The sequence below is a fragment of the Pseudophryne corroboree genome, chromosome 2, assembly GCF_028390025.1.
Source record: "Pseudophryne corroboree isolate aPseCor3 chromosome 2, aPseCor3.hap2, whole genome shotgun sequence".
Lineage (NCBI taxonomy): Eukaryota > Metazoa > Chordata > Amphibia > Anura > Myobatrachidae > Pseudophryne > Pseudophryne corroboree.
In genome coordinates, this window is record NC_086445.1 from 215528163 (window position 1) to 215542102 (window position 13940).

At 45.7% G+C, this 13940-nt stretch overlaps 1 protein-coding gene across 1 annotated transcript in view; it reads right to left on the reverse strand.

The window, feature by feature from the left end:
- LOC135050662 (uridylate-specific endoribonuclease D-like) overlaps positions 1-13940 on the reverse strand; it is a 33540-nt gene that overhangs the window by 7559 nt on the left and 12041 nt on the right. The window contains exons 3-5 of the mRNA XM_063957084.1: positions 12849-13051; positions 7835-7948; positions 4626-4732 (exon numbers count right to left, since the gene is read on the reverse strand). Of these exons, the coding sequence (XP_063813154.1) occupies positions 4626-4732; positions 7835-7948; positions 12849-13051 (424 nt within the window). The remainder of the gene's footprint in view (positions 1-4625; positions 4733-7834; positions 7949-12848; positions 13052-13940) is intronic.

Below are 13940 nucleotides of genomic sequence, written 5' to 3' on the forward strand. Positions count from 1 at the left end.
ACCCAGAGACACTAGGGTGGCCTGGAGTGGATTTTTGTCTGAACAAGGAATGATTTAATTGCTGCAATTGGTTAGACAAATTTTCCCCCCAAGTCGGATCAACCATAGGGACAATTTGTGGATGTAATGGCACAGTTGGTCCCATAGGGGGCTTTAGGTGTTCCACCAGAGTACCCAGTAGTTTTGTGAACGCAGCCCAGGGTGGCTCCTGATTGGTTACAGGAGCTGCGGACTGACTAGGAGATGTATGCTACATAGTACACAGACCATACACAGCTTCCCCCTCTGGTAAATCTTTGGCGCATGCTCTGCATGATGTAGGAGTGTCCACAGACTTACTGCCCTTGTTGTTAGACATTGTACACAAATGCAACAACGGAGCGAATTAGTAACATAAAACCAGAGTACAATACCTGCGAATAAATCTGTTAGTATGTGACTGTAGACACAGTACCCAGCACCAGTGAATAAATCCAGTATTATGTGATTGAGTACACAGTAGAATACACGTAATAGGTAAATACTGTGACACTCTATATATATATATGACCCTGATGCACCTAGTCCCTTAGGGTACAGAATACAGTGAATATAGGCACGAGGAGGCCACAGACACTACTGAGCCTCATTTTGACTTGTTTTAAGGACATTACATCAAAGTTGGATCAGCCTGTAGTGTGTTTTTCCACTTTAATTTTGAGGGTGACTCCAAATCCAGACCTCCATGGGTTAATAAATTTGATTTCCATTGATAATTTTTGTGTGATTTTGTTGTCAGCACATTCAACTATGTAGAGATAAAAGTATTTAATAAGAATATTTCATTCATTCAGATCTAGGATGTGTTATATTAGTGTTCCCTTTATTTTTATGAGCAGTGTATGTGTATATATATATATATATATATATAAAACACAGCATGGTCCTAGACCGGAGGTATATATCAGAATGTTCGTACAATATATCCTGTAATAGGTACACTCTTTCTTAACTAACGCTGTCAGTATAAAGACATGTAAAATACTCAAGTGTTTGTAAAGTCACAGCGCTGTATACAGGCGGCTTTACAAGGGAGACCTTGCCCTGCAGTCCCAGAGACTAGAGGCAACTATGCTTATAAGATGGCGCCCAGCGTCTCAGTCAGGGAGTGAGGGAGTGCGAGGCAGCTCCATGGCGGGAAAATCTGCAGTAGATGTCGCCCTGGACAGGGGAGAGACTACAGGTCAAGCGTCAGCTCCCCTATGCTGGACTTCCAACCCAGGTATTAGCGAGCCTTATTAAATGGGGTGTTAGTACACCTGGCATGTGCTCTATTGCCCTGGTCATCTAGTGGGGTCCCTGCTCGGTGACAGTGTCCACGCTAGTGCCGCGACCCGTCTCCCTAGGTCGTGGACAGAATGCGATTTAATGGCGGGTCCCGCCTGGGGGACCCTCTTACCTCCTCCCCGTAGCAGCCATGCGAACCAGGAGAGTGACTGCGAAAATGTGCCGAAAGGCGGAGCGTCTCTGCCACAAGTACCCAGGAACAGGCCGCGGGTGTATGCAACGCCACTTGGGAGGTGATGGAGCTGCAGCGCTGAAATGTCACCATGACATAAATTGCTGACAGCCCAGTTTTGAAGAAAGTTTCTGTCAGAAAAATCTTTTTCAGGGCTGCCCAGTGCAGCCTACCTGTTAAGTGACCTGCTGCTGCAGACACGAACTGAAACTGAGCTCACAGTGCCTGGAGGTGGGTTTATAGAGGAGGCCCCAATGCATCCTGGGACAGCCTAAAGCTTTAGCCTGTTGGTGCCTCTGGATCAAGATACACTCTACACCCCAATGTTTCACTGTGGAACCCAATGTAACCTGCTGCAGAAAATTAATTACCCCACACTGAAGCCAGAGACATGCCCAGCAGCCCAGCCTGTGAAGAACAAAAGCCGCTCAGTACAGATGCTTCACTCGAGGAGAGTGAAGGGAAACAGCTGGACACTGCGGGAAAAGGCACCTACCCCAGTCCCCAGGCTCCTCTCTTCGTGCCAGCCACCAGGAGAGGAAGCATGATGTGATCTCATGACATCACCATCGCGCTCCCTGTAGTCCTGACAAAGTGGGAGTTGTTTTCATGCTGCTAAACGTAAACACCATGGTCTTTTTGTTTGGAAGAGCATTATAATTGCAGTAATAGCAGTCACTGGTGCAAAGTGTGCTGCGGGTGGTACTGTGTACCTGCTGCCAAATTCTTAAGGGTACTCCGTACCCGAGTATACCCGCATACTTGCTCCACTGATGGTAACAGACCTCTCACTTGTGTAATATTCTCTATTTCATTCTAATATCCTGCCAGGCCAGAGCAAGTAGACCCCTGCTTTCCCTCATGGCCAGTAGACTGTGCCTCATACAGGTTGAGTATCCCATATCCAAATATCCGAAATACGGAATATTCCGAAATACGGACATTTTTGAGTGAGAGTGAGATAGTGAAACCTTTGTTTTTTGATGGCTCAATGTACACAAACTTTGTTTAATACACACAGTTATTAAAAATATTGTATTAAATGACCTTCAGACTGTGTATATAAGGTGTATATGAAACATAAATGAATTGTGTGAATGTAGACACACTTTGTTTAATGAACAAGTTATAAAAAATATTGGCTAAAATTACCTTCAGGCTGTGTGTATAAGGTGCATATAAAACATAAATGCATTCTGTGCTTAGATTTAGGTCCCATTGCCATGATATCTCATTATGATATGCAATTATTCCAAAATACGGAAAAATCCGATATCCAAAATACCTCTGGTCCCAAGCATTTTGGATAAGGGATACTCAACCTGTATCAGCCATACTGTCCCAACATCAGTTGTATGATGATGGTGCCCGCAGAAACACGGTCAAACATCGGGGCCCTTTCACCTTTAAATTATACCTGCAATGTCGGTATAGCCCAGCCTGTGTAATTTTACCACCGTTAATCCTTTTCGTTCTGGCTTGCTGGTACATCCAGTAGATGTCCGACCCCATCCTTTGAATCCAGGCCCACTTGCCTCTACGCCATTTATATTTGTTTTAAAATGTCAGTCAAGTGACCTGTATCCCCTTCTGTCTCTGTCATCCATCTGTGTCGCCTTCTGTCTGTGCAGCTCTCTATGCTTCATTCTACCTGTTACCCTAATTTAACTTCCTCTGCCTTTTTGTGCTTCTTTCTGTACCAAGTGGTGCCAAGAGGGATGGGGACAGGTAGATTAGATTATATTTTGATGGCAGATAAGAATCACTTGGCCCATCTAGTCTGCCCTAATTACCCGGCCCTGATGAGGGGCCCAGATCCTTGCTTACCCCTTTATGGAATAGCTGGCATCGCGACTATGGCCCAGTCTGTACCCTTTTCTGCTTTTCTGTTCCCCCTTCTACATCTATTTGTACCCACCTACTGCCCCTATACCAACCTACTGCTTCTGTACCCCCTTCTGCTACTCTGTACCTCTATGTTCCCCCTTCTTCCTCTCTGTGCCACATTATGCCTCTATTTGTTCTGCCTACTGCCTCTCTGTGCCACTTTCTGGTTCTTTGTGCCTCTATCTATACGCCTTTCCTGCCATTATTTCCTTTCTATGCTATACATTCTTTATTTCACTTCTGTATTCTCTCTGTGGGCCTAATTCAGACCCGATCGTAGGAGCAAATTTGTTAGCAGATTGGTAAAACCATGGGGGTCATTTCGACCTGTTCGCACGCTGACGTTTTTTGCAGGCAGCGATCAGGTCACTACTGTACAATCACTACTGTACATGCGTATGCACCGCAATGTGCAGGTGCATCGTACGGGTACAAAGCGGATTGTTGCTGAGCGATGGATTTAATGAAGAATCCATTTGCACAGCCGATCGCAAGGAGATTGACAGGAAGAAGGCGTTTATGGGTGTCAACTGACTGTTTTCTGGGAGTGTTTGTAAAAACGCAGGCGTGTCCAAGCGTTTACAGGGCGGGTGTCTGACGTCAGTAGCGGGACCAGACAGGCTGAAGTGATCGCAAGGGCTGAGTAAGTTCAGACCTTCTCAGAAACTGCAAAAAATGTTTTTGCAGAGCTCGGCTGCACAGGCGTTTGCACACTTGCAAAGCAAAAATACACTCCCCTATAGGCGCCGACTATCTGATCGCAGCGCTGCAAAACGTAGCTAGCGAGCGATCAACTCGGGGTGACCCCATATGTGCACACCAGGGGGGGAGGGGGGGCAGATATAACATGTGCAGAGAGAGTTAGATTTGGGTGGGGTGTGTTCAAACTGAAATCTAAATTTCAGTACAAAAATAAAGCAGCCGTTATTTACCCTGCACAGAAAGAATATAACCCACCCAAATCTAACTCACTCAGCAAATGTTTTATCTGCCCCCCCCCCCCCCCCCCCCTGCAGTGCACATGGTTTTGCCCACCTGCTAACAAATTTGCTGGTCTGAATTAGGCCCTGTGTCTCTCCCCACCAGATTCCCGTCTGCCTGTATAATGCAGCTTCCCCCTAACTTTGCCCAGCAAGCCCATGAGGGGACACACTGCCCTCCATGTCAGGATTTTGACTGAATCCGAATGTATGGCAAGCCTCTCACCCAAACTTCCAGATATCCAGTGCATTATACTTACTGGTCCCTTTGCACTGTAACTCAGGTAGTTAATCTGACCAGCCTTTTCCTGCAGGTAGAACTGCACCCAGCTGTGGAATCCAGATATCCCTCCATTATGGATTTCACCTGTTTTCAGAGAAAAACACTGCCTTTAACCTGCTATCTATATGCCAAGTGAGCAAGAGAGTATATACAGTAGACTTGAGTGCTTCCCAACTTGGCCCTGAAAACTCCCTAATAGTATTGATTATATCCATGCTTTAGCACAAACGATTTCAGTAGTACTTTAGTCAGTTTGATTTAACCATCCGGTCAAGCATAGATATCCTTGACACCTGGACTGCAAGGAGGCTTTGAGGTCTTAGAGGCCCATTTATCAAACAATGTCTACGGTTATGTCCCCAAAACACCCAGGGGCTAGCTACATACATGATGCATTCCTGCAATGTTAAACGGAGGCATCACAGCAGGTATCCATTCCCGCCTGCAGCAGCATCCCCCACAGGTTTCTATGGGGGATGATATACTGCCAGATGTATTGGCCCTCCCTATGGGCTACACATCATGGTATGTAGTTCCAGCTAGGGATGGCCATCGTACATTGATGATTTGAAATAATTGATGGTCTATGACCAAAGGGGGAGAACCAGATGGATTCCCGCCATCGATGGAACAGAGCTATTGATTATTATTATTTTTTCTCCATGGTGTCTGGACACGAAGCATAGCTCCGCCCCTGACACCCAAGAAGCCACATTCTGGTCCCTGATTGTCCTGAAATTCACTGAACATTAAAGTAGGGGTGACCATCGGTGGGTGAAACCATTGAATGATTTTACACCATTGAGGTTATCCATCAATGGTACCATCGGCAGCTTGTGCATCAGAGGAGATGGGGAAGAGGGGGACTGTGGCTGCAGACCGATCTCTGCAGCCGAATAGCGCCGGTACTTGCGGACAGTGGGGATGGGGGGAAGGCCACAGCGAGACCCATATACAGTACATTTGTCCCCGCGGGGGTACTATGATACTGGCGGCGGAGGAGGGGAGGCCTCAGCTGCAGTTGCAGAAAAACCCATGTCCCGGCAGTGAGGTGGCGGAGGGCTGCGGTACTAAGGTGCCTGCAGCGGAGGCAGGGGAGGCAGCAGCTGCATCTGATGTACTGGTGGGGAGAGGATCCACAGCAGGGACAGAGGCTGTGGACGGCTGCTGCAGAGAGCGGAGACATGGCAGAGGCTGACATCCGCCTCAGTGACCTCTGCTGCCATGACCCCTGCTGCTGTGACCTCCAGTCCAGCTGCTGTGACCTCCGATGCCCACTGCTGTGACCTCCTTGCCCGCTGCCCTCTTATGTGTGGTTGAGGATGCGGGAGATGTGCATGAAGGGGGGGCAGAGGCTGTAGGAGATGTGGGGGATGCGGGATCACTACAGGCTGCAGGGAGGAAAGCAGACACCTGGGGGTGAGAATGTAGGTAGAGACAGCAGACAGGTAGTGGAGCTGCTCTCCCTCCCTGTAAGGGGACAGCTCAGTTAAAGGGGAAAATTATCCCTTTTCCAAAAAAACTGTCTTCACAAAAAGACCAGTTTTTTTGGAAGTGATAATTTTATGACGGGGGCATGATGAATACTGAAAAAATTGTGTGAAAATACAATGAGAATTGAAAACTAAAAATTCTAATTACACATTTTTTCCATGATGAATATGCCCCTTTATTGTGAGCTACTAAAATGTGTCACTTTCAGCACCCCCTCTGTCCCTCCAGTCCAGCCACATGCTCCCTGGAATTCCTTCTTGCTCCTTGTGTCCCCTCCAGCCACAAGTCCTCTGTGCCTCTTGTGCCTATTCAGTCGCCAACCCCTGTGCCAGCCCCCTCCAATTTATCTACTACGTTGAAAGACGTTTTTCTGTCCAGATTCCAGAAGAATCTTCCAGCAAAAGTATAGTTTGTGGTCCGCATGTGGCCCATGGGCCGCAAGTTTGACATGTCTGGTGTAGGGTGTGCAGTATGGGTCCGCCCCTTACCCCTGGGAGCCTGTGTGTACCGCACTCACTGCACCCATTATATTTATGCCAGTGTGACCATGAAAACAGGTTACTTTTTTGGGACCTCAACGTGTCCAGAAGAAAAATCCAGATAAATGTTTGCATTGGGACTAATTGGATAGCACCTGGAGGATCAATTAGCCATGGTAATTTACCGCAGAAGATTGAATTCCTCTCAACAGTAAATCTGATCATATCTGCACTGAACATTGCATTATACAACTAGATTCCCGTGCGTACAAAGATTTTATCTAGCTATTCAAAATACAAGCGGGTAGATCTTTTAAAGCTTCTAAAATGTAAAAGTGGTGGTGTAACCTTTAGCAATCAATCCGATTCTAAAAATTTTTAGGATGCAATAGAGAAATAATAGATTCTGATTGGTTGCTATGGCAGGACTACCAGTTTTCATTATTATAATCCTGAGAAAATCTACTCCACAACAGTGTATAACCTATGTACCAACTACAAGAAACCAGAAAGCCTACGGGATGTTCAACTTAAATTATTCTCTATATCATGTGGCTAATTTCAGAAATGTGAATTGTTTTAATTATTTATAGGCTGCAAGACGTTGCTGTTACAGAGTCAAACACTGTGCTTGACACATAGGGAAGAATTCAATTGCCGATCAATCTCTCGTCTGGCTGAATTTGCACGACACTCAAAAGTGTTTGCTACCCCATAGGATAGAGAGCACTTTTGCACAAGCAGTGGTGCAAATTGGCCGGGCGAAGGGTGCACGTTGGACTGCCATTGCCGGTGTTTAAATGTCTTGGCAATGGCAATTCGCCCCTTTTGACAGGAATTAAATTCCCCCCATAATTCGTACTTGGATTTTTCAGTAGAATCACAAATTGTTGACTTTCTTACTCTTCTGGTTACTCTAATGTAACCACAGACCATAATCAGTGCAATGTTTTCAGTAGCCTTCCTAATGCAAGGCCAAAAAATTGTACCAAAAATGGTCACACTTCTAACAACCCAATAACAGCCACGTCACTGATTGGCCCAACCATGCCTATTTTACTGAGGTCATGCCCACAAAATATTACACAAGTTATACTCCTACTACCCGCTGACAATTGGGACTGTCTTGAAAGAAATTGGGACAGTTGGGCATATGTATCAGTCTATGCTTCCTTCTAGTAGCAGTAGTGACTTACAGTATACCTTCTCTTACCATGAAAAATGTGCTCAAAGCCTGAAGAATCCAAGGGTCCTTTGGTGCGGGTGTAAAGTCCAAACCACATCTCCTTAAGGTCAGTCTTAAAGCTTGCAGTGCTAGTGTAATAACCTGTACATGTCGACAGTGTGTCAGAATTTCAGATGACCACATTTATAGCTGTAATGTTATATTGCTATTTCATTTATCTGATAATAAACAAGCATAAGTCAGTAATACAGTAGCATGCCATGTATCAATACTGCACAACACAGGGTGCATACACTACTACCATGGTGACATGCTGTCTGGGTACCAGGACATCTGTAAGAGACCCATGTATGCTCTCTTCTCGACACATTTCACTCGCAGCTCTATCCTACTCAGTGACCATCTTTACCCGCTTTTTCTCCTGCTGGTAAAGGCCCATCTCTATCTATGGCCGCCAGCCCCAAGTAGTACGGTGATTACTCCCTTGCTACTTACATCTAATGTATTATGTTTTGAGAATTGTAGTGCTCTTTTGTTACCTGTACTCAGTGTCGGACTGGGGCATGTGGGGCACACCGGGGGAATGCAGTGGTAGAGGCCCATGTTAGGGGTGTGGCCAGTCTGCACTCTGCAGAGGGGGTGTGGCCTGCTACCTCATTGGTTTGACTAACCATTAGAGTAGGGGTGGGCAACAGGCGGCCCGCGGGCCGGATGCGGCCCGCGGACCGATCGTGCCTGGCCCGCTGTGCCCCATTAGAGTGCAATGACAAGCGGCCCGACAGGCCGCTTGTCATTGCACTGTTCTCAGACGAGGCGCCGCTGAGGAAATCCCGGTCACGTCACAAGGTCAGCTGACCGGGATTTCCTCTGTTACCAAGCGCGCTGGGCGGCACGGGGGGCGGGCACTGCGCTTGGCGACTGAGTGAGGAGAAGAAGCAGCGGCCAGCGAGCGAGAGCAAGAGGCCACATCAGCAGTGACTCCAGGCGGCATCATCGGACAGCGGGGATCGTCTGCCACTGTGACGAACAGGTAAACCCCCTGTCCTGCCAGCCCCTGGATCACTGCTTAAGCTGCCATATAGGTTTAGGGGTGGGGAGGCAGCTGAGTTAAAAACTACAATATGGGTTTAGGGGAGGGAGGGGATAGGGGGGTAGGGACTGTCTGCCGTAATGTGTAAAAAAGGGTGATGCTGTCTGCCGTAATGTGTAAAAGGGGGGATGATGTCTGCCATAATGTGTAAAAACGGAGGCACTGTCTGCTGTAATGTGTAAAAAGGGGGACGATGTCTGCCGTAATGTGTAAAAAGGGGACGCAGTCTGCCGTAATGTGTAAAAAGTGGACGCAGTCTGCCGTAATGTGTAAAAAGGGGGACAATGTCTGCCGTAATGTGTAAAAAGGGGACGCAGTCTGCCGTAATGTGTAAAAAGTGGACGCAGTCTGCCGTAATGTGTAAAAAGGGGGACAATGTCTGCCGTAATGTGTAAAAACGGGGGCGCTGTCTGCTGGAATGTGTAAAAAGGGGGATGATGTCTGCCGTAATGTGTAAAAAGTGGACGCAGTCTGCTGTAATGTGTAAAAAGGGGAACAATGTCTGCCATAATGTGTAAAAACGGGGGCGCTGTCTGCTGTAATGTGTAAAAAGGGGGATGATGTCTGCCGTAATGTGTAAAAAGTGGACGCAGTCTGCTGTAATGTGTAAAAAGGGGAACAATGTCTGCCGTAATGTGTAAAAACGGGGGCGCTGTCTGCTGTAATGTGTAAAAAGGGGGACTATGTCTGCCGTAATGTGTAAAAAGGGGACGCCATCTGCCGTAATGTGTAAAAAGGGGACTCTTTTTGAGTATTTTGTGTGTGGCCCTCGAATATTCGTTGGAAGTGTTAAGCGGCCCCCCAGCTGAAATAATTGCCCACCCCTGCATTAGAGAGTGCAACATCTGGGCCTCTTCATAAATATATACAGTAAATTCAGCTGCTGCATGCATGATAATGTACCAGATTAATAACAGCAATACACTGTAGAAAATACACCATAGTCCAGTATAAGGTAACATATGTATAATGTATAATTCAAGTGCACAGTCTGGAACCTGATCCTCAGAGCAGAAGGTGCTGCCCTGGGCAGTAGGGCCCACCAGTGGTTTCCCCTGTACCCCTGTGGGCCAGTCCAAGCCTGCCTGTACTCTATTTTTGTTATTTATTTACTGTAATGCGAAGTTTTGTCTCCCTGTACTGTCCGTTGTACGGCGCTGCGAAACACTTGTGGCGCCCTATAAATAAAATGTAATAATAATAATATATACCCTACTGACAGGATATTTACTTATACACGTTTGTTTCTGATGTTTATTATGTCATTTACTGTATTTCTTTTTTTCTATTTTTGCAAGAAATCCTACAGTACTTATACAGTGTATATACTGTATTTCATTGGGATTAATACTGAAATGTGTGTTTCACAATGTATAGATGAACTAGTTTCTCTGTGGAATTGTTTGTATCTAACTGATTCTATTACAAGTGTCACAACGCTTCTATAAACAAGCTACTTTATTTCAGAAGAACACATCGGGTATATCATTTTCATGGCAGCCTTCTGGGTCACAAGCAGATGCTTTGAACTGTACCACATTTTGGGCCTGATGCAGGGATGGATGCTGCCCAGAAATGTCCATCGCTTTGCCTCCAGACTCTGACAGCAGTGGTTCTCTACGTTACAGCACAGTTTGCGCAGTCAGGGTAACGCATGTGCCGTAGGGGGTATCAGGATTATTTGTGCATGCGCCGTAGCAGATAATCACTCAACTGCGCAATCATCAGCATTGCGTGCAGTTAGCATTCACCTCTGAATCAGACCCTTTGTTTTATAGTATGATGGAGCCGTCTTCATAGCACATTACATGCTGGGAAGAAGTCTAAACTGTTAAGCCAGTGATGGGTAACCTTTGGCACTCCAGCTGTTGTTGAACTACACATCCCAGCATGCCCTGCTACAGTTTTGCCATTAGTCCATGCTAAAACTGAAGCAGGGCATGCTGGGATGTGTAGTTTAACAACAGCTGGAGTGCCAAAGGTTCCCCATCACTGTGTTAAGCTGTAACAAGAACTAAACAGAATGTATGTAGATTGGACTAGGACATTCCTGTTATCCTCCTATGTTAAATGTAAATGGCATTTCCAGAAATTCCGTAACTTAGAGTATCTGCCCCATGTTCTCCCTAACTTTTCTTGTTGATGTTTCTACAGAATATATACCTTATGATTACAATATCACGAGAAACGTTATTTGTGTAATCAACTCCCATTTCCTCTATGTTCAGAACTACTGAAGCCACATACCCAGGACTTCGGCTGCTCTACTAAATACACCTGTACCTTCTGGGCTCACATGTGGTGTTTTAACATAAAATGCAATTTTGTATTGGAACATGCTGTGTTGACATATGAAGCAGTTTATGTTAAGGCATCAGACTGGGAACCGTATGACAGGGACTCAGCATCCCCTTTCCTTGGGTGCTGCACCCTTCCTCTAGACAGACAGGAGGGAATAAGGGGAGCAGGGACATCCTAGACTGGAATGTGTAGTTGGGTTGTGACATCATAGCCCAGTACCATGCATTTCTCCCAGCCCATCAATGGCATGAAGAATCAGCAGCCAGCAGCTTCACATATAAGAAACTGATGGTTGCTGTCCTCTATGACAGAAGTCTGTACTCCGTGTAAGAGTGTCACACATGCATTATGTGGTTAAGACACCCCTTAAAGCATGTGCATCTCTGCCACCCCAATACTCTTCCCTTCTTCCACCATTGCTCATGACTTTGCGATCTAATTCAAAGGAAAAAATGAACACCAACTGTCAAAAAATGGGCTCTAACTAGATCCATTAATTCATACTCACTTTTTCCATCACTCACCTACCCACCATCAGTTGTTCTGTTCCTGACAAGATGTTTCATATTCCTCTCTCTGCTTGTTACACTGTTCCATCGTAAACCTACCACACATTCCTCCCAATGATTGCCTGCACCTAGCTCACCACTTCAGCTTGTCCCTTTCCACTGACACATTCCCTTCCCTCCTCAAACATCAACTCATTTCTCCTATCCTCCAAAAACATCTCACGACCATTTCTCTCTTCCCATCTACTTGCCATTTCTCTCTTGGCTTTTATTTTCACACTGCCTGAGTAGTTTAGTCTACACAACTGCCTGACCCACATCATCTCCACTCACTCTGATTTCCCTCTGGGCACTCTACACTGCAAAGAGACTGTTATCACTTAACTGATCAATGGTCTACTCATAGCTAAGATGAAAGGATAAACTCTCCCTACTCAGACTCTTTGACCCTCGCCACTTCTCCAGTTTATCATTATCTCCTGCATTGACTACTGTAACCTCATCCCATCATATCTTTCATTTCTACAACTTATTCTAAATGCCACAGCAAGATTTATCTTTCTTTTCCGCTGCTCCACATCTGCTGTGCCACTCTGCAAATGCCTCCACTGGATCCAGACTCTACCCATCCTTCAACCATTCAAGCACTCTCTTAAAACCTCGCTCTTCACTATGGCCTATCTTACCCCCACACCACTTGATACCTACTCCCTCTGCATGTTCTATTAGCTCTAGTCCCATGCCCACTCTCTTCCCACTAGCTCTTTAGGTAGCTCTTGTATTCAGTGACCTCCCCCTTAGGACTGTATCTGTCAAGAGCACCAACATTTGTGTCTCACATCTACTCCTCTTCAGCCCCATTTGTTCTTGCTCTCTTATTATGTGCCGTTCTATTTGTATACTGTAATATGTAACAGTGATGCTGCAGGAGTTTTGTGATACCCTAATAATCCATGATGATCATAGTGTCGATAGTGTCCTGATGGGACAATCATGTTAAATAGGGGACTTGGGAGCATTGCACAATTTTTTAAAGACCTTGTACCCACTGGATTGCATGCCTATTAATTATCTTAATTGGGTGCAACTGTGTTATGTATTGTATGACGTAATCACGTCTCAAAGTCTGTTCCAGACTTACCTTTGGAAACTAAGAAATTTGACAATTGGCTTATAACGGAGGTCTTGAAAATTTCATCAATGAAAGCATTTTGCTCGGCGATCTCTGCACTGGGCACTGACTCTGCTGTTCCTGTGGTCTTGATATAATTGTCAAGTAGAGCAATGTAGCGGGAATATGTTGGGCGGGCAAAGAGTTTGCCTTCATTCACATAGCTGTAAAGCCTGCGGAAGGAAACAGAAACATTATTATTATTATAATTAAATTTTATTTATAAGGTGCCACAAGTGATTCGCAGCACCGTACATATACACCAACAGTAGGACAGTAAAGGGTACACAGAACATTGTGTACCATTACAATATCCAAGACCTAAACAGAGCGCAGGTAACAATTAGCACCACAATTCTCAGTATACAATACAGCTGGGAAGCAAGGTGAGTGACGGAGTGATCAGTGAATGATGGAACCTGTCTCCAATAGCGACAGCATGACTAGTAGTAGTAGACCCACTGGACGAGATGAGCGGCTATGAGTGAGAGGAATTCCGGACTAATTGGCCACTGAGTAGGTGATGACTGCCAATGAACTGCTAAAGGGCTGTGAGAACAGGAGGTAGGAGGACCCTGCTCATAGGATCTTACAATCTAGGAATAGGGGACACTGACAGATGACATAAGAGGTGAGCATGTGGATGGGGGCCTAAGGGCAGGAGGTAGGCGAGGTAGAGATGAATGAGGTAGAAGGTGGGATGACAAGGTTATGTGGTGGAAGGGTACGCTTTGTTGAACAGGTGGGTTTTTAGTGCATGTTTGAAGCTAAGCAAGGTCAGGGGAGAGCCTGATTGAGCGAGGGAGCTTGTTCCAGTGAAGGAAGGGGAGACTAACTAGAGTAAAGGCTAATAACACTGTCACTAGATATCATTTTTTTCCTTGATTATTTATTTTCAGAAGGAGATGGATGGAAATTTTAACTCCTGGAAAATATAATTTTAACAACATATGGATATTAAACAAATCAAAAAGGCAGAAAGTTGACTTAGAATGCCGACAGGGTAGGGCTGCGGGGTCGGAGGGTTTCATTGTGGGAGGGTTAGTATAAGGGTTAGACACA